General features: G+C 33.4%; 4 protein-coding genes across 6 annotated transcripts in view; 1 reads left to right on the top strand and 3 right to left on the bottom strand.

Annotated features, from left to right (window-relative positions):
* The window catches only part of LOC127858238 (cholecystokinin receptor type A-like), a 309809-nt gene extending 286891 nt beyond the window's left edge, over positions 1–22918 (top strand). Inside the window, exons 1-2 of one of the 3 annotated variants that reach the window (XM_052395224.1) lie at positions 18273–18502; positions 20310–22918. In XM_052395224.1, coding sequence (XP_052251184.1) covers positions 21201–22634 — 1434 coding nt within the window. In that variant the 5' untranslated portion in view covers positions 18273–18502; positions 20310–21200 and the 3' untranslated portion in view covers positions 22635–22918. Of the gene's footprint in view, positions 1–18272; positions 18507–20309 lie in introns of those variants that run through there. The other 2 variants (XM_052395222.1, XM_052395223.1) reach the window with 2 other exon arrangements.
* Positions 1–27721, bottom strand: part of LOC127858243 (putative inhibitor of apoptosis) — a 248756-nt gene that overhangs the window by 120721 nt on the left and 100314 nt on the right. The window lies entirely within an intron of this gene.
* The window catches only part of LOC127858244 (putative inhibitor of apoptosis), a 169910-nt gene that overhangs the window by 42942 nt on the left and 99247 nt on the right, over positions 1–27721 (bottom strand). The gene's annotated exons all lie outside the window — the stretch shown is intronic.
* LOC127858236 (D(2) dopamine receptor A-like) lies at positions 5073–8768 on the bottom strand. Its single transcript, XM_052395221.1, has 2 exons — positions 8462–8768; positions 5073–7296 (listed from the first exon to the last, which is right to left on the bottom strand). The coding sequence occupies exon 2, from the start codon at positions 6902–6904 to the stop codon at positions 5375–5377; it is 1530 nt and encodes a 509-aa protein (XP_052251181.1). The 5' UTR covers positions 6905–7296; positions 8462–8768; the 3' UTR covers positions 5073–5374.

Here is a 27721-nt window from a genome sequence, read left to right as displayed (position 1 = left end):
TATGTGTGTGGTTGTTTTTTGGACAAGCAGTTTACATTGCTTTCTTATTAAGTGTCATTTTTGCTTATGGCATTTTCTTGTCATTAATATTTTGTTTGCCAATGCTAAAATTGTTTTAACATTATCTGATAAACTGCTGTGAGTTTACCAGTAAAAATAACAAGCTTTTAGGCCAAAAAAATAAGTGTTAAGTTTTCAGGTCCCACTCCATAGATTTTACAATTTCTGCTTTGATTTTTTTATCAATGGCAAACAATTGTATCAAAATATAGTTTTTAGATTTAGGTTTTAATTATAGGTTGTAAATACTTAACATGTGTTTGGAGTCACTATGTCACATCAATTACTAATTCTATTACTCTGATCACAATTTAAAACTTTACGCATGACTTTTGTCTTATTATCTGTGGGCTCTGACAAAGGCTAATAACTCTGGCCCGTAATTTAGCAGATTTATTCCCATTTCATTCTTAGACAAGTCCGGAAACTGCGTGCAACATTATATATGTATGTCTACTACAGATATTAAAATAAAACTACACATTGGTTCACTTGTTTTTAAAGCAATCACTTACTAAGACACATAACTTTGACGAGCTTTAAAATGGAATTATACCAGTGTGCTACTTAGAGAAAAGTCAGTAAAGTAAGACGCCAGTTGAAAGTTCTTTAAGGTCACCAAACATGGTCCGAAAATATGTTTGTGCGAAACAACTATTTTTATGAGGTTTTGTAATGGGCCCCTTTGGTCAAGGTCAGTGTTGCAGTAAATAAATTCAGATAAGATGAACATATTGTGCTGACATTTTGTGTTAAGGTAGGAACATACTTGTATTGTGAAGGATTTCATTTAAGGACAGTAGGTGAAGTTCACCATTGCAAAAAATAAAAAAGATTTTGTACTGGATAACTTTAGTTTAGATGTATTTATTGTGCCTTTGTTCTGTTTGTAAGTAGTTTACTTGAAGACCTAGGGTGGGATTGCATTATAGACCATTAGGGTAAAGGTAATGGTTTCAGCTCAATAGCGTGAGTTATGATGGAAGACATGCTTCAAACTTTATTAATTTAATTAATTGTTACATGGTTAAAAATCAAGTTTCTTAGCATGGTCACTTTTCTTTTCCTTTTTCTGGGTCTCGTTGTTGTTTTGATGCTGTAATTGCTGATCCTATAGCAAAGCCAGTACCTGTGTTGCTGCTGACTGCTGTTGCTGATGATTATTAATGCTGCTGTCTATGATGATGGTTTCAGTTATACAATCACTGTTTACTGTTGTAACTTCTGTTGCTGCTGATAATGGCAATACTGCTATTGTTTCTAATGATATTGTCACCTTTTTGTCAATTTCAGTTGTTCGCTTGCAAACAACTTATGTTAGTACCACGCGTTGAAAGTCGGTCTGCTCTTAACTACGCTAGGATCGATAACCGCCGCTTTGCTCAGCAAAGGTCATTCATAATCTGAGGATATTATTAGATGCTGATAAACAAGTATAGTGGGATTTTGTGTTACCTCGTTCATAGTGCATGCTGCTATAGCGGGGTTAAATTTGATATGACTGGGAAACATTATTTTGTTCTCAACAGATAGCGGTGATCTTTTGTATTCATGGGTGCTTACAACGCAATAGTAGAAGGTTAAGTTTGTTTTCATTCACAGTTGTCAATCATTAAAACGTTGAACGAGAGTTCACCAATTACTACAGGTATACTACAGACAACAACAAAAATGCTATAATCGCTATTAACTACTGTGTTCGTTAACTTTTTAGTCGCATATTCACGACATTGAATGTGTGTTATAATTGTCAAAACACCCATTAGTGTAAGTGTATAAAAATTATACTACGGCAGTACCCCACATTAGTGTAAGTAGATAAAATTGAACTACGGGAGTGCACATCATATTTGTCCTCACATGTGTTATTACGAGTGTATTTCTTCACCATCGAAATATATCGTATTTTAACATTTGATGTACACGCAGTTTTCTTTCGACACTTCAAATCACACTTTCATAGTCGCGTCATGCGAAAATGGGTCTTAAGCGTTTCGGCCAGCGCATCTTAAGCCAAACCTGCAAATTTGCGCAGTCTGGTCAGAGGCGATGCTGTTTGCTATAAAATCACCCAATGTGTTAAAATCTCATTATGTATCTCTTGACTAGACTGAGAGATGCGCAGGCTGAGTGGGCTATACATATGATGGGCGCATACGGAATAAGACCCGTTTTCGCATGACGAGGGTCTTAAACAATCTCATTGCGAATTGTAACTGGCACATTGTAGCACAATGCTTTCCGATACAAAATTCATTTCAAAATAGCAAACTTGTAAGTAAGGGCATCCTTTACATGTGTTTAGGAACGATTTCCAGACGTGCCGACCGGCATACATTTTTGGTTGGATAATTACCCGATTTTCCTCTTATCGTAACACTTTACTAATACTGTTTGTTTTCTCATCTCAAAAGCAAAACTACGTTTATCGATAGTTAATTATATATTCCCTGGACGATTTAGTGAACGAGTACTGACCCTGAAGTTCTGCGAGATGGATTTTAACGCGTAATTGTAACTGGGCCACCATTTGTGTCGTTTGAACATAAAGAGAGTAGTCCGGAATTCCTTACACTAAATAGTGATACATCCATTGCGATGAGCACAGACACAGTGCTGTAGCCAAAGTTCAGAGGTTTAATCTCGGATCAGCCTATACCATATTTGAATATTTTCTTGCGTGTTTGCTGACTTTATGTAAACGTCATTTGAGGTGAAAAGCTGGGTAAAGCAACTACACCGAAAAAGCCCATTAGTGCTTTATACCCATGTTGAGGTTAGAGTTGTTGACACCGTGTGAACTGCTAGAGTAACAAGAAATGCATATACAACAAAGTACAGGTTAACAGGGCTGTCTTTATGACTACCTAATTCGTGAGTAAAAAGTATTGCTCGCAGATTTATTTTTTATTTATTTTCATCAATTATTTAATTGTATATTTAGAATTTGCATATGGTGTCAAAATCAAAAGTTTTGAAAAGCATGTCCATAATAAACTTATATCCCTAGTAAGATAGATATTCGATACCATTTGCATCATACTTTCTGTGCTTTCTGAACGTCAAAAAAGGATCATGTTGTTGTTATTTTGTCTAAGTTATCTCTATAAAATAAATAGGTTGATGCAATTAGTTTATACAATAAAATGTGCTCTGTGTAGGTTTGGAAATGAAATCTTAATGATCCGTCCTCTGTGAAAAGGGGGTCTAATGCATGTGCGTAAAATGTCGTCCAAGATTTGTCTGTGTAGTCTGCACAAGCTAATCATTGACGACACTTCGCCTTAAGCTGATTTTCGCTCCAAAGGCTTATCTGGGACGGCACTTTACGCACGTGCATTAAGCCCCCTTTTCACACAGCACGGTCATCATATATGTAACGTGAGTCATGCACAAGCATTCATTATTTACGCCATTTTAACGATGAAGTCTAATACCGAGAAAGTATTCATAGCAAGTTCCACGAAAAGTAAGGTTTTGTCCGCCAAGTGAACCAGTGAAAATTGCATGCAAGAATGAACTGATGGGAGTTTTTATTGGCGTCGTAAATGTTGGCAAATGTTCGGCGCAAATATCCAGCTGTTTCTTATCAACGTTTTTGTAAGGTGTTTTCAATAAATAGTTTTTTGAACATTTTGTTTGTTTTTGTCTTACTCTGTTTGCATCGTGTAAAACCACTATACAGAAACTTTTGCTGAGGACTTTATTAATATTATTATTTTACGGTTCGATAAATATATGTGCATAATGTCAAGTCTGCATCTGAAGAACAAGTCTTATGTAGCATTTATGAAAAATAGATTAGTAAAGCCTTAGTCATCAGTAAGTCGATCGTCGGCCGATGTGTCCGATTTCCAGGCATCGGGAAGACTCGACGGGAAGACTGGATTCCCTCCCGGGCCCGACGTCGGGAAATTTTTTAAGTGAGACTTAAAATTAATCCGGATGCCGCCTGATCCTACCAAATGAGCTGAAAAATACGTCGTCCGCTGATCGGACGGTTATCGGTCTCTATTTGTGACTGAGGTATATTAGCCACTAAAGGTGTGTACCCAACCGTGTAAAAAAAGCTTACTGATCGACGACATCATATTCATGTTTGTGTTTTCCTTTATTTCTTAAACGTTCTATATGTGTATACCACTTACGATATGCTGTTGCTTTCTTGTTTTATATTCGGCATTGAAGTTCTCGTAAAAGCATACACACCGCTAGTCTTCTACAAATATGAATGTGTCTTTTAAATATATTTTCAAATACGATTACACATTGATTGCTCATAATGCATGAATAGTACATGAAATCATAATGAACATTTTAAATTTACATTACGGAGTTTAATAGTGGTTGATGTCAAATAAACAAAGCGTGAAAACTCTAATTCCAAAATAACGATATAAAATCTCATGTTGAAATATATTTGTGCAGATTTTAAAGAGACCTTTTCACGATTTGGTAAATGGAAAATTGTTTCAGATTCGAAAAGTTTCGTTGTAGTTATGTAATTGTCGAGGTAACAGTAATACTGAACATTTACCATGCTCTAATATATAGAGCATATTTGCATTTTTGGATGATTTTATAACCTGAAAATGATCAAGCGAACGCGAAACGATTGAATAATTTCGAAAGTCCTGTTGTTTTCGTTATATTATGTGACACTTCGAGGATTGCTTAAATAATGTATACAATACACAATTGGCTCTATGAGGACGGATTTCCAAGTGCTAGTAGTTCGAGTCCAGATTTTTATGTCTTTATTTGTGTTTGTGCTTTTTAACTGGAGCGTTTTAGTTCCAATGTTTTCCTTTCACAATTCAAACATTTAATGTTAAACTTTCATAATTGCGAAAATCGGTAAAAAGTCCCTTTAATATCATTGTCATGCATATGTGTTTATGCGCAGTCAGTGCATGCATTATTCATATGGCAAATGCATACGGCAGAACATACAGTTCTAATTAATACAAATGTAACGCATTATTCGTTATAAATAAAAGAACATTCAAAGCAAGCGTCCAAACTTATTATTATCTATTTACAAGTTTTAGAGCTTGTTAAAACAAGCGAGGCTCGTGATACTGTAAAAATAATATTTGTACACGTATTATACCCACTATTTGATTGCATACATTCACTACAACCATATAATAACTTAATGAAATTACAATACGATAATTATCTGCATAATGAATCAGACTAGCATATAAGAATACGTAATTGCATCATGCTATATGTAAATAAATGTATTGTCAACGTCAAATACTGTAGTCGGTAGATATTTACACGATATTGAAACACACAGGTTACAGCACTATTTCAAAATGAAAGTTGTTGTATTTTGGGGACTGTTACTTGAGCTCTGTTCAGACCCTTGTTGATGCGATTTATCGCATACGGTACACCCGAAAATCCCTTTTAATATTTTAACGACCTCTCTTCTAAATTTCACGTCCATGAAACTGTAGATGATCGGATTGGCGATATTATTTAGAAGATAAATTCTTAGGATCAGATCATAGAACACGACTTCAAAGTCCGACAAAGCATTCCAAAAGTCATCATCGATTGCGTCCACCATAGAGATTGCTATAAACGGTAAATATGTGACAATAAAAACTATCGTTATCGTTAGCATCATAAGAGTAATTTTTCGTGTATGTTTCTCTTTGCCCTTTGTTCCTGATATAGTATGGCGGATAAGGGCATTTGACGTGGTCTTACTGATTTTAGATTTTTTTAATCGCCGTTCAACATACTGTAACGCAAATCTCTGTTCAACGGTGCTTCCAGTCGTAACCAAGGCCTCCTTCTTTGATAAAGCGTTCACATCATTATTTGTAGGAGCATATGTCGGTACCACATGGGAATCATCATGAACTGTTTCTATTGTTGTCCCACATTCGTCATCCGCAGCTTTATATTCAACAGACCTTGCAGACGTAACAGTGGCCGCCTTCAAATCATTATCTGTATCATTATATGTTGGTAACAACTGCGTTTCAACATGAACTGTTTCTATTTTTGCCACACATTCGTCATCCGCATTTTCATCTGGGTCATCGATGCTTTCCGAGTATACTCTACAGCAACAACTGTCTTTCGCTCTATGAAGAGTAATATTCACATCGTCCATTCTTCGAATAGTGCGAAATATTAGACCATACATCACGAGCAGATAAAGAACCGAAAGAACGAAGAGGAGGATAATAAAACTGAGATATCCAATCCCCAAAACGGATTCTTCAGATTCACTGTACGCGTCGTCAATGAAGCATTCACTTCCGGTTATGTTATAGCCGTTCACGCTCATTTGAACCGAACTGTTGCCATAAATGAACGCATACGGCAAGGAGAAAATCATTGCTATGATTGCGGCAATTACACACGCTTTTCTGTCTCCAAAATCTACAATTTGCTTTTTCAATGGACGACACACTTTCAAATAACGGTCCAATCCAACTACAAGTAATATTAATATCGAGCTTAAAGTACATGAACTTATTAGAAAGCTTAAAATCTTACATGTTACAAAACTTTGGTAATTAAAAGGATACGTCAGATCTATGATGTGGTACGGTAAACCCACTAAACACACTGACATATCCGCCAAGGCCAGGGATATAATGTACACCCTGGCACTTGACCTTTTGAACTTCAGTTTGTAGACCACAACTACGCACGCGTTCCCAAGCAAACCAATCATCATTAAGATTACAAGAATTACCAATGTTGGAAGATATAATACCCTTTGTTGATCGTTTTCGTTTTCGATGAGCAGAAATGTTGCATTGCTTTGTATTGATCCGGTTTGATTATACATTGTAGTGGTTGAGGTTGACATTTTTATGAGGTTTGCATGATCAACTATTGTAACCCTATAAATGAATCTTTATATATTTCAATATTTAACATTAAATAGTGTCTTGAAATTGTGTTAAGATTTAGCCATTACCACGATCTTTGTTAAGTATCCTGATAGAAACACGTACATTCAATTCATTGTGTTAACAAAAAATCCAAAGCTTCCTTAACGCCTTGGTTCAATCAAAAGTGTTATCATGGTATCAACAGAATAAAACACTCCTCTCTCAAATAATTTGGTTTCCTTTCCAGATTATGAACAGTTTGAAGGCTATCTGATCTCGAGTGGTGGAACACAGCGACTTAAGAGTTAACGAAAGCCATGCTTCATGTGGTTCAGGCAAATATATCAATCTGCATGATAGTCTATATCTGAAATGAATAAATATGAGTTAGCTTTTCATCATAAATTGAAATGGCTACATGTTTTGTATACGTTTAATCAAAAGCATGACGGCATAATAATTGATATATTACTAATCGATGATCTGAATTAACATTAAATTAATATGTGAATCGGATCACGAGATAATATTGATCTAATGGCGGTTAATGCCATTGTTTAATGCAAATAATTAATCGAACGTCAATCAAAAATGGTGAAATATAGATTATAATCTATAATACACATTGTACAATTCATATGAATTAAAACATGAAATATTTAAAATAATATTAAGGCATGTGTTGTATTTCTGGGTAATAATATAAAGGTGAATGTTGAGCTGTAAACACCTGTATATTCTATTTATTAACAATACGTAATCGAACATAAATTCGGACGAACCCACAGGACTTAACTAGGGTGCCATGTGAAATCATGTATTTCACTTTACAAAATACTTTTGTGTACACGTTATAACTGGATACATTGACACGAGATTACTGTTAAGAAAGAAATAATTATGTTTTTATTGTAATCGTGTGCTTTTAATTAAAGTATTTGTGTTATAATCGCTATACATCGTTTTAGGTTTGAATGTAAAAACAGCTTACCCACATAGATACTTGCGATACAAAATAATCTATACACGTTACGGGTATTTTATGCTATGGTAGTATTTGCATATATCTATATATAGATAGAGATTAAGGTCATGAATTGAAGAAGTCCATCGATAATATAATTGAGAAGTAAACGATGGATTTTCTTCTATGCAAACATTCCAACACAAACAGCGTACATATTTTAAGTCACCAATGTTTCGATGTTTATAATTAATAGTGATACAATATAAAAAATGTATCAATCTATATACGTCTTATTAAATTATAATATTATAACTCATTAAAATACACAATCCAAATATGTTATGAAAATCTATGTTTCATTGTAAATCGTTACATAATGGTTATTGAATTTTACAATAAGGGATTTATATTAACGCAAAACCGCATCCTTAAGTAACATAAGATATAATTTATTGAGTACTTACTAAGCTTTGCATGTAAAATAGTTTCATACTTTAACAATTGAGGTATATATATCATTTTTTTTAAATACACAAACAACTTGCAAAACAATACGTATACCTACCTTTATGATTATTGCAAATTTACTTCCGGAATTAAACATATAATTCGAAAATATTGATAATTATATTCCCACACGTTGATGTTGATTCTGGTAGTACAACTGCAAACTTAACCTCGACAGAAAACCGACACAGGCTGTTTCAATAAAAATATTTATCACAAACAGACAAAATCGATTAGTACTCTTCATTTTCCACCCGCTTTGCTTGACGTGGATATCCCTTGTTTCACCATCACCGATTCATCCGGATCAGCGAACAGCATGCTACAACTGCCTGAGCTCAAGAAGTTGATATCACCCCTCGTACGTTAAATAAACAGTTTCAATCGACACACTTACTGACACGTGAAGTGGGGGATAATGTTACTCTAGCTAGCCCAACGTGCGTTAAATCTGTTTTAGATGAACATGAAGATTCGTTACACATATTAGGTTTAGGTATTTTACAGTGTTCTATCATAAACGAATAACATATATTATTTTACGAGTAAACGTACATTTATTGTTTATTATCGAGATATGGGTTTTCAATCGCGATTTACTGCCAGAGATGTTTTACTTTCTTTAAAACAACTTAAAGAATAAACACGTTGACTCCCTATGTATATGCTTTTCGCATGTAGTTTGGCTGAAATGCAATAAGTACCCTTCGATTTCACGAGATGATAACTATTAGATTAAACATATTTAATTAAACTATTAAACATGGCATACATGTGCATAGCATATACAGTAACAACTGAGTCACTTTGTTCGAAACAAGGATTAGAACGAAAGATCAAGATCTATCAGGATTCTTTGCAATTATGGAGAATGCTAACTATTCTTCCGGACGTGTCAGAACGAACATTTGAACCTTCGACTTTCCGTTCCTACGTGAATTATCTACAGCCTAGGCTAGGGCAGTAGTAAATTGTAATTAATATAGTTACTATAACATAACGAATTATGATAATAATAACTATATAAGAGGTGGAACAAATTTGCTTTTAAATTAAGTTCATCCCTAGCTAGATTCAGCCAGCGTCACGCATCAATTATAAATCGTTACATAAAAATAAAATCCACAACACACATTCTAAAATCAAAACCTGAAAATAACAATATAAATTAAATTAAATTAAATTTAAGATAATGTGAAAATAAAAAGTGATCCATAGCAAATTTTGAATAGTATGTTTAATTAAAAAGCTTTCCTACTACATGTATTTACATTGAGAAAGGAATATCGGGGATTCTTATCTGACTTACTTTTCACCCTGTAACATAAGTACATTCTATTTTTGTTTTAGTGCACAATACGTATGATAAAACTGATATCAAGTATTCGGCATAATCTAAATCTGGTTATAGCGATCGCCATCTTCGTATCAGTCTGTACTGTATTTGTAGCTGGTATATCTGCATAATTGTTGGTGGTAATGAAGACAAATTAGCACATAGCAATGATAAAATTGGTTTCAAACCAAGAGAAATATTTTGATAACCAGCGATCATGTAGCGCAGTATTTTCTATGAAGATTTGTGGCTCATATCCAAGTGGGCCTTGCTCTGTGAAAAGGGGAATTAATGCATGTGCGTAAAGTGTCGTCATGGATTAGCCTGTGTAGCACGCACATTTACATAAATATTTTATTCCATTTACTTTCTTTTTTTGGGAAATATAATGAATGAAAAGGGATACCACAATTCTTCTAGCAAATGTTTTATCTGCGTGTTCAGCACGAAACAATTATATATCTAATGATAAGGCTTGACAGATGGAGCAGTGTTACACTCAACTCTCGACCTCAATTCAGTTTTTGTGTGTCCCTTTACATTTAAAAGATTGTCAGCGCCAGAGCGTATGTACTAAGAGGCTGTGCTCTCATATTTAGTTATTACTACGATATTGCATTCTGTTCACTCGTATATTTTATATCATATAAGTATTGTTGTTCAATAACCTGATGTACGCTTCGACGAAAATATTTTTAAATATTTTCGAAATCGAAAGTGGAAAAAGTGAATGTATAAAGCTTTAAACAATCCGTCATTCCAGTAGTGATATTGTTACCTCACTTTAATGAATTGAATTCCCACCCGCAAGGTATCAAGCTTAGCTCGCGGTAAGTAACATAAATAGTTATATCAACGCTATCGCGTTAGCTATGTGAATTTGAAGTTTATTTTGATCAAAAGATATTAAATGAGGACATACGGCGATAGTATTATGGAGGTCAATCTTCGATTCTTAATGTGTTTTAAACAATTGCATGAAATGAACCAGTTTTGAGTAATTAAGTTCGAATTTTTTTACCATCAAGACCATTTATTAAGCATGATGATTTACGATACTATTAATAATGGAATGAAATGAACGACAAACAACTAAAATGTCTTTTGAAATGCGCGCGCGTTAATATTTTCATTTTTCTTGTGTTTTTCTATTCTGTAAATAAAGATCAATAATATTTAATAAAGCGAAATAAGCCACGAAAACTGATTATCGTATGATGCAGCTAAGACCTGCGCAGAAAAGGTATTCGCGATATTCGATCTTATAGATTTATATTTTGATCGTTCATCAGCACCGAACACAATCAGCGCCGTATGTCTTTTTTAGATATTTCTTGTAACCTCAAATTGATTTGACCATTTCAAAAAAGCACTGTTACGAGTTGATATGGGCGCCGTTAAAAAAACGTTTATTTAATATGTTCAATGTTAAAAAATATGATGAATTTGATGATTTTACATCGACCATTACATGTTTAAATAATGAATGTTTTTTCCAGCGCAGACATCACTTGATAAGTCTGTGTACCAACATATTATTGCCCCGCCTCAATACACATTTTGAAGCTGAATAATTGTGCCTGTTGATCGATTCGCTTTTAAACGTTTGCCTCGTCTCCCTTAAGTTTCCGCTATAACAAAAGTGCCATTCGTAGTATTCTTTGCATTATTTAATACTTTGCGTTATTTTTTAATACTAAATTCTTTTAAGACATTTCTCAAAAACTATTTTGATATAGAACTATCTAAATCATGCACATACAATACATCATTCATGCCATCGAAACAATTAATCATGCCATTAACAAAGTCTTTACAGCGAATTCCATGAATGTTCTTGGCAACAAAATGCACCGATAACAATTGCAAGCTTACATGAACTATTAAGATTTTTTATCGACGCCATAAATTTTCGCTGATGCTTCGGCATAAATCTTCACTGTTTAATGTCTTCTAATCACGATGGTTATCCAAGAACTTACAATAGTAAAAGTAACAGTGCGTCGAATTGAGTGAGATAACTAAACAAACACTTCTTGAAAATATCACGATAGAGCAAAACAATTTGGAATACATAATACACAGAACATATACGTTTAACCCATTTATGCCTAGCGTCTAGAAGAAAGGCATTGGCAAACAGTGTAGACCCATATGACGCGCCGCTTGATGCGGCGTCTCATCAGGGTCTGCGCTGTTTGCTTACAGGAATTTCTGTAAGAAATATTCTAAATATAGAAATAAATATACAAGACATCCCTAATTTTGTAAATTAATGATCCAATTTAGAAGGATGGGAGAGTCCACCAGACATAAATGGGTTAAATAACAATGAAATCATCGTAAGTATTAGCAACTATAACTTCAGTCGGTCAGTCGGTCGTATCTAAATAACTAAAATACCAATCGAAAATTATCAGGGGAGATATTTAGGATCTGGCACGAGTTGTCATATCATACCATATTTTAGTAAACGAGTTCATTATTTTTTTTAGTAAGCGAGCCTTTGGCGAGCTTACTAAACAAATTTCCTGGGCGAGTTTAATACAATATGGTATGAAATGACACAGAGTGTCAAATGTATAACATCTTGCTCAAACGACTATACGATTTGTTGAAGAAAACAATTTTGATAAATGCCGTAAATTTTCAACTGTAAATGATAAGTATTTGTAAAACAATTACGGGACTAACTTGTGTATAACTTTTGTTTGTACACATATTCAACATGTTTGAGGCCGTTTTTTGGTCATTGCTTGACATGTAACATTTATTCCAAATTAATAAACTTGAAATTATCTTGTGTTTAGTATCTTGTGGTGCGGAAGTCTAGTGGTGACACACTGGTGCACCATTCCAGAGGTCCCCGGTTCAATTCCTGACCGGGGCACTGGAAATTTTAGAAATGCTTTAAGTGTTTCCAACCCAACTAGAGATGTACTGGTATGAAACTCAGGTAATTCTCGCGTGTATCGGTGTTATACATTGAGCACGTAAAAGAACCAAGGGATCTATTCGCAAAGAGCTAGGGTATCGCACCCGGATGCCTTGGGTCACAATACTGTCTCTTCTGCTTGCTGTCTCTTCAGCAAAAAAAAACATAAAATAATAATAATTTAAAAAAGGACCCAATTGGAAATAAGTGCTTGCACTTTAATGGGTTATCCTTGACCGCAAGGTCAAAATAAATACAATACAATACAGTACAATACTACAATACATTGAAATTATATCGACAATGGTCGTATGCTGGCGAAACTTTATCGTTATTTTACCGAATGATGAGAACGTATTTTATATGCTTAACAAGTAAAAACTGATAATAACAGCACTTTGCATTTAAGTACAGTCGAAACATAAACAAGATTTGATAACTATCTAATGTCGTAAATTTTGTAAGTTAATTTCATTCTGGGTTAAAAGTCAACCAATGACATGTACGGTTTGATTCTCAACTTCATTTCGGGCCTCACATAGCTGTCGACTGTATGTCATAATAGCCGTGAATCACTGTCAAATCGAAAGAATAATAACGAATTTCGTAGTCGCATTGCAACGTGTAATTAAGTTGCCCACAATGTGTTATCTAAACTAATCAGTTGAGGTTTTCATTTCTTATTGTATTTCCCACAAAAGATATGAAAGACTTATTATCCACACATTTTATGCAGTATCCCTACGTGATGTATTATTGTTAAGGCAGTTATTGCCAATTCATTTCTAAGAAAACCGTCTCCAGAAAAACTGCGGTCGATCGCAGCACATACTGATCCGATTTAGATAAATTGTTTTATATGCGGTATTTTTTAAGATTGGTCATGCGCATATTGTCATGTAATGTGTCTGTGATGTTAAAGGGAGTTTGTTAGATTCGAGAAATATACTAGGACGAATAATCGTTTTCAATATGTTTAAGCTGTCTTAATATTAATATTAAGAATATACGTTTTGATGATACAAATACCACCTATAAGGAAATGCCGTTGGTGTTTTTTTTAAACAATGCGATGAAGTGTTTTAAATGTCTTTTAATACGAGAGGTGTTCCAGAAGTTCATGGATTTTCGCTTAACTTTCATTCCAAATAATGACGCATTCGGATCACCAGTTTCAGACAGACAGACAGACAGTAAGACAGTAAGACAGACAGACAGACAGACAGACAGACAGACATGCAGAAAGACATACAGACAAATAGACAGACAGACAGACAGACAGACAGACAGACAGACAGACAGACAGACAGACAGACAGACAGACAGACAGACAGACAGGCAGACAGACAGACAGACAGACAGACAGACAGACAGACAGTTTATTCAGACTTATACATAAGCTTATCGTCTTTATACACAAATATACACAATATTTTCTGTCACGTAAATAGGTATAACAACATAACATTACATAACATAGCATAAATGGTCATTTAAGACTACACATTTAAATAAACACAATCATTTGAAAGAATACGTACATTCCATCAAAGCGATAATGATTTTTTTAAACATAACATTACATAAATGGTAATTTAAGAATACAAATATTAATACACACAATCATTTGCAAGAATATGTAAAATCCATCAAAGCGGTGTTTATAAATAAACACAATTGCAATAATAAGTAAATTCCATCAAAGCGGTGTTTATAAATAAACACAATTTCAATAATAAGTAAATTCCATCAAAGCGGTGTTTATAAATGAATACAATTGCAATAATAAGTAAATTCCATCAAAGCTGCAATGAAATTGCTTAACATAACATAACATCAATGGTCATTTAAGAATACAAATATAAATTAACACAATCAATCGCAAGTATGCGTACATTCCATTGGAGCGGTGTTTATATATAAACACAATCAATTGCAAGTATGCGTACATTCCATCAAAGCAGTGTTTATATATAAACACAATCAATCGCAAGTATGCGTAAATTGCATCAAAGCGGTGTTTATATATAAACACAATCAATTGCAAGTATGCGTAAATTGCATCAAAGCGGTAATGAATTTTTTTACACATAGCATAACATAAATGGTCATTTAAAAATACAAATAAATGTATAAATAAACACAACCAATCGCAAGAATACGTAAATTCCATCAAAGCAGTAAGGAGAATTTGTAATCATAACATAACATAAATGGTCATTTAAGAATACAAAAATAAATAAACACAATTAATTGCACGAATACGTAAATTCCATCAAAGCTATAATGAATTGTTTTAAACAACATTATTTAGAATTGTATTTCTTATAGCAAGAGCTTCCTTCATATATTTACATACATTTAAAATAACTGATGTGTCACATGAAACTAATAACTTGTTGAATTTATATACAGATGGGTTTATATAAAAAATTCCGGCTAATATATATTTTCCTTAAATCAGTGTAACAGCGGCATAAACATATACAATGGTATCCATCTGCTAAGTCAACGCCATTACAGCATAAGCAATAACGTTCATTTCGTGGTATGTTATTTTGGGCGTATCTGCCAGTTTGTATCCTCAGCGGATGTGCAGAGACTCTTAATCTTACAAAAATAATCGCAAGCGTCTAGGAAGTAAATCTAAATATGTGTCATATTCCAAACAGCTTTTAAATTTAGTATACATATGTAATACAGTACTATTAATCATTTTACTATACCACTCCTGTTTAAAATTGTCAACAAGTCTACATTTGAACTCGTTAATAAAACTTTTAACTTCTACAGCGTTTGGATTTTCAAACATATAACCAAATCCAAGATTCTTTAACATGTTCTTTACATTTGAGATTCAGTTTGTATAACCTTTATTGCAATCGCTCAAGGCTTGTTTGTACACAGTTTGCATTATGATATTGCTATTGTTCAGAACTTTAAACCAATATTTAATCATGTTAACAAACCTGTTTACATACAATGGGTATCTACCTAATTCTCCATAAACAGCAACATAGCATGTATTTATTTTTACCTATAGCAATCTCTTGCAAAATTATAAATGTATGCGTTCTATATCATCTGACTTCGTAAACCCCACACTTCTAGGGCATAATTTAATATAGAACCCACAAAAGCGTCAAACAAATGGCAAAATATTTTCGGTTCTATATCAAATCCATTGCATTTAAACAATAATGTATTCAATGCTTTAATAACGGTGATCTACTTCAATATGTGGCCGCAAGAGATCTCGGAGGCTAAACGTGATAGTTCGCTAACGTGTATGCACAATAGGCTCCACTTGCACATATTATCACATCACCTCGCACCAATGTCAGTTGAATGTTCTTTGTCCAGTCACTTGATCTTACTAAGAGCTTTTGGCTCCATTTGTGTTCCCATCTTTTCAATCGAACCGTACATTGGCAACGTGCTTCATCGGGTAACGCCTAACTTTTTCAGTTATATTCTTATTTTGATAATAGGACGTAAATGTAGGTGTTATATCCACATCTCAGAACACTGCATTGTATCCGCAGTTTGTTGTGAAAGTACTTAAAGTGTGTGTATGATTTATTTATGTGCATATGGAATTACAGTTTTTAAATGTTTGTATGCTTTAATGTGTGCAGGTATATATTTTCCATAAAACATAAAACATTGCAAAAACCATGTATGTTCCAGCATAAATTAAATCAATGTGACTTATATTCTGGCATAAAACGCATCTTTTCCACTGATTTGATGACTATTTTGACTATGTTATATTATATAAGGTTGTTATAACATCAAAATATTTCCGATATAAAGAAAATTTGGTAACTTTATATAAGACAATTGGTAATGCAGCTGATATATGCAGCTAAATTGATAAACGAAACAAGTGGTGTGTGTGGGAATTTTGAAACATGTTTACAGCTGCAGAATGCAGGTGATGAAAATTTAAAGATAACGTGCCATAGGCGACGCTATCTCAGTGAAACATGAAAGGAAAGACAATTTTGCGCACAGATTTTATTTTTTTCCTCAATTTTTATGTGTTGCTGTTGCAGTTATCGTTAGTTATCAACATTCAAGAACTAAAGTAGAAAAAAATGTTAACATTTAGCAATTCATGATTACTTCCGCTGACAGCAACGCAAGACTTGAACACCGATAAACATGAAAATATTGAAAAAAAACTAGAAGACATTCCAGAGGCTACAATTCGGACTCATTCTCAATGTCTTCAGAATCTTGACAACTTCAAGGCCAAGATCGAATCTGGGGCTCGTGCATCCGAAAGCAAGTAAATTAGGCCTTATTAAAACAATGTGACCACTCTATATGCTAAAACAATGATTAAAGCGTGATACAACATTTCATTATGTTTTCGACAATATCATGATTAAATATGGGTCAATGATTTAAAATCAATGAAACGAGCTCAAGTGTTTGGCAATGTATGTACATTGAAACCAAGGGAGCACATAAGGGCCAACATCATCTAATTGTTTATCAAATTATTTAATAATATTGTAATGTATTGTGTCTAATTATATATACTATTCATGTTAATAATTTAAGAAATCAATGTTTTTGCGATGCTATGGTTGATAGTTTTATAATTCGGTTTTCTGCAAAAAGAAATATACCCATGTTTTCTTAGCCATTTTAACACAACGGGTTATACTCATGTTAGAGATAAAAGGTATGTTTGTTGTGTTTGTGTAGAACGCAAAGTCATGACAAACCTCTGTAAAACCAATCTACCAACCCTTTATCTAATTAAGATTTTAAAACACTTTTTTTTCTCAACGGCTTATATAGCTCCTACTTGCACTAAATTGCGAAACGTTTCATTTGCATTAATCACCGTCGTATCGACTTTGCAAGCATAATCCGCTATTTATTGAATCATTTTAAATCTTATAATTGTTTACATAGCTTTCAATCAAGGCCACGAACATATGTTGAGAACATGCGTACATCTCAATAATGGGGACCTGTTGAATTTGAGAGGGTTAAGATCGTCGTGTTTTGTGTAGTGCTCACACATTGTTTAAGCTTATGAAATCGCGACTTTATATGATATACTCGAACACCGTTTTTAAGTGGGATTTTTGTTTTAAATTTCGAAGTGAACTATAATGGCGTTTAAGTTCAATTACTTTACTTATAGTGATTTTTATAATGAATAGAGAATATCATAAAGTGTCCCAAGATCCTTCCGACTTTCCTGCAGTCTTGCAGTGTTTACACGTGTTCCTGTTATTTTCAGCAAAAGTGTTTGGGGATTGGTTTGGTAAGATTAATAATAAAAAAAAGCAAAATGAGTGAATGTCTGCTTAACTGAGTGTTCAAAGATAGACATTTGCTGAATTTGGTATATTAAGTAAAACATTCTAAACGTGCACGTCAATTCGTTTTATTAGTAACTGTCGAAATTTGAAATAAACGTTTACCCAAATCAACGTGTCATTTTATTTATCATTGCAATTTGGTTTAAAAAAGAATAATGTTAATATCATGATTAAATTCATAATAAAAATTACCACAGTATAATATTTATAATCTTAATTTTAAGGTATACAGTAAACATTAAGTTGATCACGAATCACATTAAAATTTCGTAATATCCTTTACGGCTGGAAGTATATTTTCATCGTCACTTGTACTTTTCCTCAAACAGGAAGTACTTTTAATTTCCCGTTTCCGTTAGCTTTAAGTCAATGACTGTTTGTCAATGTACCATGATCAAACAAACACCAGTAACATGTACACCAGAAAAAGAGGATATTATGACTGCAATAGTATTTTAGATATTTAATCACCGGATTTTGGTAGGTAAGTACATATTTGCTGCGTTGTGTTTAACGTGCTATTACATCTTTGTGCTACAAATTCCAACGAGGTGCTTTTCTGTGAATTCGCAAGATACACGTGCTTCTTTGCGTATATTTACTATATCTTGTGTGGGGCTTTTCGCAAAATCAATACATGATGTACATGAACAGTGGAATGTTTAATCACTTTATTATTTCGGAAATTGTAATAAATAAATAATAGGTGTAAACATAGACTTCGCATTAAAAAAATATAACTCTTGACTTGGTATTCGATAAGTGAGCATAAAACTTCTAATGAGACCGTATTTATCGGTAAAACATATAAATCATTAGAGTATTGTTAACTAATTTATTAATATATTTATTTATTTATGTGTTATCGGTGTGTTGTAAAGTTTTATATTCTTATCGCGTTTATTTAAGTCAGGGTTAAGGTTATTTCACGACCGTTGTATCGACAATAATAACGCGATTGTGTACGGGGAATAATGCCTCACAACGAAAGCAATTCAATGACAATATAAAATACAATTTGGGCTTGTTGCTTTTTTAAGTTTGTTTTAAATCTTGGTAATTTAATGCTTTGCTTTTAATATTCAAAGGTGAACCAATAGCATTGTTTTAAAGTTATTAAAAAGTTATTTATGTAAATACGGAGGTTTTATTTATTTTCGTTGACATTAAATTTCGTAGATTCGTAAAATCGAGCATATTCCTTGGATGTCTATTTTCCTCCCACATCTTTTATATATGCATATTGCATGTGTTTTCAACTAGTCGTATACCCTTTTCGCCCACTTATTATATGCTTTAACAACAACGTGTCAATTATCTGCAATGACGGATTATTATTATCGTCTAAAAGAGGCACTATCGCGCTCTTTAAAGCCTAGTCTAACATCCAATTAGCGTGCTAATCTGTATAAGTGGTACCCATTCTGCATTGAGTAAATAAACAGGGATGGTGCTGATTTTGATAGTTTGGTAGATAAGTGCCTGCTTAGTAGCAGTAAACAAAAATCGATTGCTTCCAATATATAGGACAATTTGTAACTTAAAGATACAATGTCAGTTTATTCTATTTGCTCGTTGAGAAAACATTACAATATTTTCGTAAAAAGTTTTTAAAGTAACGAATCGACAGACTAATAATGCGAAGTAATGACTTCAATCCGTATACTTATTGCATATTTTATCTTCCATATATGCATGTAACGCGTTTCTTTACCGAAGAATAGCAACCGTGGATTTCCCGAGCCTCTACTTAGAAGGCTCTTATTCAAGTGTATTGAAATATGACTCACAAAATATAACACATGTACCGACATTTACAAACCGGTTGCCCTTCAAACTGTAGCAAACAACTCAAGTGTAAAAATAATGTTAGTCGAGAAAGTAGGACTCTGTCCATTTCTTTATAATAGAACAACATTTGAAATATAAAATGTTCAAAAATGGGATTACCAAATTAGAACTGTCACTTCAAAGCTGTTTGGTTTCAGGGCTAGTCGAAACTCACTGTTATCCCACAATTAATCACATACCAACGGCGCGTCTAACACGATTTAAATCAAAGGGACATTTGCAACACAGTAAATGGATTCATGAATGCCGCAATGTCAATTTTCAATTACATTGCAAGTTTCCAATCGCTCTTAATTTACAATACCTTTTACCATTAATTTTCTGATCGTAAAATACCTACTCGATTACTAGATACAATCAAGATGGATGATATAAGCGCCAAACAAGCAGTCTAAACGTGATAACTTTAACACATTATTTATTATATTTCTTGCAGTTGTAAAGCCTATGGTGAATTGGCCGGACAAATACTACATATTCCCGGAATCTGCTTGGACCACGGAAATCAATGCAAAGCGGATGCAGCATTGCGGATATTCGACCGAGACTTCGCGAATATGTACATATTGTGTGTGTGTGTTTTCGTGAATAACTTATATGATTCTATGAAATCAACTGAAGAAAGTATTGACTTGATTACAATACTTGACTTAAAACTCATTTTACTAATTTAAGAGCATTTCGTATTATGATAATATGAGGATTAACAATATAAGTCAAGTTTTAAAATCAATTATATCAAGCGTTTCCAAAACGTCATTGACACGCACAAATATTAGACCAGGCTCAAACAGATGTGCGCTATTGCACAAAGACAACACGGACATGCCAAGTATTCTCTATGTTATATATGTCTTGTAATTCCGACCTGATAACGATACATACAACAACTGGGTACATTTTGTACGAATAGAAAGCCATTCTTTCATAATCCGGAGTAATGTTTGATATTCCAGGAACCCTATCTGACAATTGAATTTACTGGATACGTCTGTAGAGTTGCGGATATTGTATAGTGTTGTGATGCCGTACGTATAATATTTGTTTTACAGATGAATTAGATGACTCTAAGAAATCAATACGAAGTGCCGTTAAATTCTTCGAATGTTAATACATATTAAGAAGAACTTATTTTCATTGGCAGAATAACACTTCGTATTCTGATAACCTGATGATTAAACATTCTTTGGAATTTTAGTTATAAACCAGTTATATTCAGTTCTTTTGAAACGCCATCGACACCCATAGATATAATACACAGCTTTAGAGCAAGTGGACATTGTATAACTGTCTACATTACATTGACTTTTTGAAAATTATTAATTCTATGACCATTAGCAACGTAATTTGGAACATGGAAAATCTCACCGAAGAAGGACCAGGTACGATGGAGATGTCAACAAACACCGTAAGCATGTATTCGTCAAGCTATGAATCAGAAAATGCTACAATGAACAAGTTAAACGACCTGGAGTTGACTAAGTATATCCCATCCCTGGTGAGTCTTGTTATCTTAATGTTGATCGGGATAGTCGGAAACGCGTGCGTAGTCGTGGTCTACAAACTGAAGTTCAAAAGGTCAAGTGTGCGAGTGTACATTATATCCCTTGCACTGGCAGATATGTCAGTGTGTTTAATAGGATTACCATATCATATCATCGACCTGACCCATCCTGTCAATTATCATAGTGTTCTCGCTTGTAAAAGTCTTAGCTATCTTATTGCTGCTTGCAACTTAAGCTCTGTCTTTATACTGTTAGTAGCAGGTCTAGATCGTTATTTCAAAGTGTGTCGACCCCTTAGAAGGCAGATTAAGGATTTTGGTGACAGAAAAGCGTGCGTCATTGCCATTTGCTTGGCTGCATTACTTTCCGTTCCCTATGCGTTTATTTACGGCCACAGCACGGTTCAGTTGGATGGAGTTGGGTACAATTTGACCGGAAGTGAATGTTTTATTGACGACACGTATACTGGTTCGTATGTTGGAATTGGATATCTTGGATTCAATTTACTTGTTTTTGTGAGTTCCGTTGTGTATTTAATTGTGATCTACAGTCTTATTGGCCGAACGATTCGAATACATCGCCTGCTGCCAATCACACTCAATAAGTCGGCCCGCGTATGTTTTTGTTGGAAACAGAAATCGGATGAAAATGATTCAATCACAAACGCCGCTGGAAATAAGAAAGAGGAGTGCAGTTTAGTAGGAATATCGCACGATGACAATGGCAAAGGTCAACCTGCTACTGAAACTTCTGCAATGAGTCCAAATTTAGATACAGTGGAAACTTCGTTAGTTTTGCATAAAGGGAACGTTCCGATAAATGCGCAAGATAAAACAAATAAGTTACATGTTCAAAAAAAGGACAACAATAAAGATCGTGCTGTAAGAAATTCCTCAAACACTATTGTTCGTCATACAATGGTGGGAGCTAATGCACATGAGAAGAATATACACAAAATAACAATGATGATGTTTACCATTACTGTCGCTTTCATCTTGACCTATCTTCCGTTTTTAACAGTCTCTATTATGGATACAACTAACAATGCTTTCTGGAAAGGGTTGACACACGCGGAAAAAATTGTCTGTGATTTCATGTTAAGGATATATGTTCTTAATAATGTTTGTAATCCGTTTATCTATAGCTTTTGGGATGCCAAATTTCGGCGCGAACTTAGACGGTGCTTTGTGTGCTTTTCTAAAGGTCAGTCGGACACTACAATCGCTAGTACAACTTCTCAAAGAAAGCGTCAATGAGACTATTTTAATAGTGTCATATAATATTTAATGTTAAATAATTCTCTGATGCCCAGATTGCAAATATGATACTCATGTGTTTTAGTATTGCTATGTTTATCCAATATACACGTTTATTTATGGTTTTTATGCTAAGATATATAATGGTGTACATTTAACATTGTGTATCATTATGCTGATAATTTGACGCATGCATTTAATAAAGATGACCTGATCTTATTTAGCGTTTCAATCCTGATAATGTTTCTGACGTTCACTGTGTCTGTGTATACAATATGACATTTTTAAAAAAGACAGTAAAGCTAATAAACTTGGTTTTTGGTGATTTTGTTTTTAGTTTTGTTATTTCCTATTATTTGTTCTTGGTTGTTTATTATAGAGGTTTTTAGAATTGTAATGTAAATAGTATATAGCGTATATTATGAATTGTTCATGATGTACAACAAAATAAGAGATATATATTTATGCAAGTTCAATGTTCCACCATCATTATGATTATGTGTCCTGCATTAATTCTATTTCTTTCTCCGCGGATGCCTGAGGGTTGACACCTATGTTTTATAATTGTTGTATATTATAATATTGCACTCACATTAACTAAGAATACCACATGAAAATATCAAGTTTGAAAGAGAATTTTAATAACAAAATGCTCAATAAGTACAACAATAATTCTTAATTCTATGCGTACCACTTAATATATTATTAATCTTCCCCTCTTAAAATGTATGGGGTAGAGCATAGACTCAACGTATACTTTTAAACGAAATTGTCAGGACGCATTTATCATTTGATTTCTAAGTAGTGGAATGGTCGATGCATGCGATTTATTTATTACACCATGGAATGTTATTGCATTATTCGTTTTCGCTACTCATAAAAAAAAGATTCTTGAAACTTGATGCATTGAAACCGTTGTTTTGAACGAATTCAGTTGTTGTGTTATGAATGTGTCAAATTTAATATAAATTATATCTGAACAAAAAAGTCATATAATTTTACATCACGAAAGCATTCAACATGCATCGCCAATATTTTTACATTCAGAGCGGATAATTTCAAATGGGCCGTGCTCTGTGAAAAAAGATTTAATGGATGTGCGTTAAGTGTCGTCCCAGATTAGCCCGTGCAGTCCGCACAAGCTTATCAGAGACGACACTTGCTGCTTGTATGATATTTGTCTTTTAAAGGAAGTCTATTCATCAGATTAATCCAGTTTAGGACTGCACATGCTAATCTGGGACGAGACTTTACGCACATGTATTTAACCCCTTTTCACAGAGTGCGGCTCATTAATGTATTTATAATTAACTAGTTATTGCGTTTGCGCAGTGTTAGGTCACACAGTACGCACACTTTGAACCTCTCGATTTACGACAAGCGGATATTGTTTCATTCGTGAACGCTTACGCTTCAAGTTCTTTAGTGTAGCTCTTTATGATAAGAAAATTCAAGTGTGGTATACAATACAAACCTCTTGTCAATTGCCATAAACGCGTTCACAACATATTGTCCCTATGATTGTTTGCGCGCTAGTAACTCTCTTTTAAATTAAAATTTCCGTAAAGATAATCCTTAATTCTGAGAAAAGAATAATATATACTTAAAACATACTTTTTTGTGGCTATGCCCTTCTTATGACGTCTGCCAACTCTTGACTTAACTATACCGAGAATAACGCGGACGATGTTTCCGCTTTAAATTCCTATGCAATGTGTTATAGATGGAGCTGTCTGCCTAACGGTTTGACCTTTTCCCAGTAGGCCTTAGTAAATTAATTGTAATAATGTTGATTTGAAAATCATAGGGATACAGCATTTCGGTTGCAACGATTTTAAACGATTTTTATGCTTGAAACAATGTAATCTCGTATAGAAAGTTACAGCGGAGACTATTGTTCACACTCAACTCTTTAAATGAGTACGATTTATGAGTAATACATGACATTAAGCATATTGAAAGCACCAGGGCGCGTTTATGATAAAAGGTTGTGCTATCATATTCAGCAATGATGACTATATTACTTTCAATGGCTACAATATAAATATATAATATAATTAAATATTTCCATATTCTGAAATGCTTATCTTAATATGTGTTTAAAACAACAACGCAGTTTTTTAGTATTGCGTTTTACATAAGCACACTTTTAGAAGTGGCACTTTACTAGTTGCTTAATGCGTTTTCAAAAGTTACTTGAGAAATAAATTTAAAATAAATTTCATTTATGATTCCATAAATCTTGGCCAACGATTGGTATAACTGGCTCATTACCCCCTAATTGTTGTGATTGTGGTGAAGAATTGTGAATATAGATTAAAAATTTGCAAGTAAATCTGCGTGATCGTCTTTTATTTAATTGTTTTACTGATGATCTTTCACCAACGATCACCAAGATAAACGCCATAAATGTTTGTTTTTTAAATTTACTTTAAAAAAAATTTTGTTAATGTTTGTGAATACGGTTTATTCGAAAATAAAAAGATGCTTCTATGTTTAGACCGTCAATCGAGGTCTTGAATTCGAGCACATGTGAAAAGAAAATGTTGTGTTTTGTTATTTATTATAATAATTGTGTAATTTTTTTGTGAAAATATGTATGCTTGCTTCTTAGCTAAAATGTATCACCTAACGACGTTCACTAACTTATAGCAATATTTTTTTTATCTGTTTTATTAATTACAATATGAAAATAGTAAATTAAACGAAATATAAACAATAACAGAAGTTCCACATAAGAGGCTACCTTATTCTATGCATACTGAATAAATCAACTGAAGGAATAAATTAATATGCGGATAAACATATATTTCCATAATACGGTTACATAATGAAATTGTGACAGGCAATTTATAATGAGATAAGTCAATAAATGGGAGAATGGGCTTTTACCGAACGTGATAACAAATAAGTTAAACACACACAGACACAATTTTTATTTTGCATAATAACATGCATTAAACTCTTCTAAGGAGGATTGTCTTACAAAGCCAATATCAAACATTGACTAACACATGAGTTTGGGAAGGAAGTCGCATCTTTATTGTAATAATTAAAAGAAAAGCCTGTTAAAGTATTGCAATAAATACAGTCGAAACCCGATGGCTCGAACTCGCCAGGACCGACAACATAAGTTCGAGTGATCCGGAATTCGAGCCAACCGATTATACTTATGTTTACTAACCTGAGTCGGCAATATATATACATCTCCAGTTTAGATGATGAGTATTCATACTGCCTTAACTCCATACTCCTTTCTTCTTTCGAAGATAGTAAGAACAACATATATACTTAATAGTATTATTAACCAATATTTTAAAACATTTAAACATACAATCAAACAAAATCTTAAAATAAATGTAGATTATATATGCGCTTTTTTTAGTAGCACATTAACGGGTACATTTCACAAACAGGGCTCGGAAACAAAGTATGCATAACCAGGGTGCAGAATCAACAGGGTTTTCAAGGGGTTACACACGGGCTTGAGAGAATGTGATCACACCGTTAAGAACTTTATTTTTGCAAATATCTAAAGTTATTGAAAAACATTGCAAAAATCTTTAGACCTGATTTTAGTATCGGGTAGAGAAACAAATTCTCAAAGTGATGTCATCCATGTTGGTCTCAGTGACCATTCCATTATATACTGTAAAATGAAAGTTTCAAAGGATAGTATAAATAAACACAATTCTGTTAAAGTAAGATCCCTGAAAAGCTATAACAACGACGATTTTCAGATGAATTTAATAAACACTGATTGGTCTCCTGTGCTTTTATCTGATAATGTGTCTTATGCATGTTGCAGTTTTAAATCCATATTTTTGACAGTTATTGATAAACTTGCTCCTGTGAAAGTTGTTAGAATTAAGCAAAGAACTGAGCCCTGGATCACAAATGAAATTTAACAAGGTATTTAAGATAGAGATAAATCCTTTTACACTTATAAAAAAGGAAAATCATCTGAGAATTATGATCACTTTATATCTCTTAAAAATAATGCTCAGCATCTTATATTTTGTGCAAAAAGAGACTTTATTTTTTTATATCATTGAAAATGAAAATTATTCCAAATTCTTGTGGAATTCACTTAAAGAACTAATAAAAAAATGTACATCTGGAAATATTGGTTTGAACATTAATGGTGGCATTATTTTTGACAAGATGGAAGTGGCTAACTATTTTAATAGTTTTTTTACAACAGTTGCATCTAAACTTGTAAGTAAATTGCCAAAACCTTTAGGAACATTCGGCAAAGATTTTGTGTCTGCTTTGTATTTTAAAAAAGGGTTTTTTCGGAACAGTTGCTCTTTCTCTTTTGATACAGAAAACAATGTACTTAAGTACCTAAATAAACTTAATACCATTAACACAACAGGCCTAGACGGTATTTCATCACGTTTTGTAAGAGATGGAACTTTTGTTATTTGTTGTCCACTTACTAATGTCATTAATTTATCTGTAATACAAGGTGTTGTACCTGCTGACTTTAAAGCTGCACGAGTTGTTCCATTGTATAAAAAGATTAATATAAATGAAGTTGGGAACTACAGACCTGTATCAATTGTGTGTATAGTTTCAAAAAAACTTGAAAGAATTGTTTATGGCCAAGTAGAAAACTATCTAAATACGCCGAAGTTATTGTATGAGTTTCAGTCAGGTTTTATGAAATCTTTCTCAACCGACACATGTCTGATACATCTATCTGACTATATAAGATTTAACTTAGATATGGGTAATTAATTATGTTGTCATGGTTCTACTCGATTTGCAAAAAGAGTTTGATACTGTTGACCATATTATACTTTTTGATAAACTGAAAATGATAGGGTTTTCCTCGGATGTTATTAGATGGTTCGAATCCTACTTATCTAGTCGTAAACAATGTACTGATGTTTCTGGTATACAATCATCATTGGAAAATGTGACTTGTGGTGTGCCCCATGGCTCAATACTTTTGCCTCTGCTATCTTAAATATATGTGAATGAAATGACAGGAGTTGTAAACAATAAGCTTTTATTATATACCGATGATTCTGCTATACTGGAGTCTGGCAAGTCTAAACTTGATATTCAGTGTTTATTAG

This window comes from Dreissena polymorpha, chromosome 14, assembly GCF_020536995.1.
Source record: "Dreissena polymorpha isolate Duluth1 chromosome 14, UMN_Dpol_1.0, whole genome shotgun sequence".
Lineage (NCBI taxonomy): Eukaryota > Metazoa > Mollusca > Bivalvia > Myida > Dreissenidae > Dreissena > Dreissena polymorpha.
This window is presented reverse-complemented; position numbering and strand designations above follow the sequence as displayed.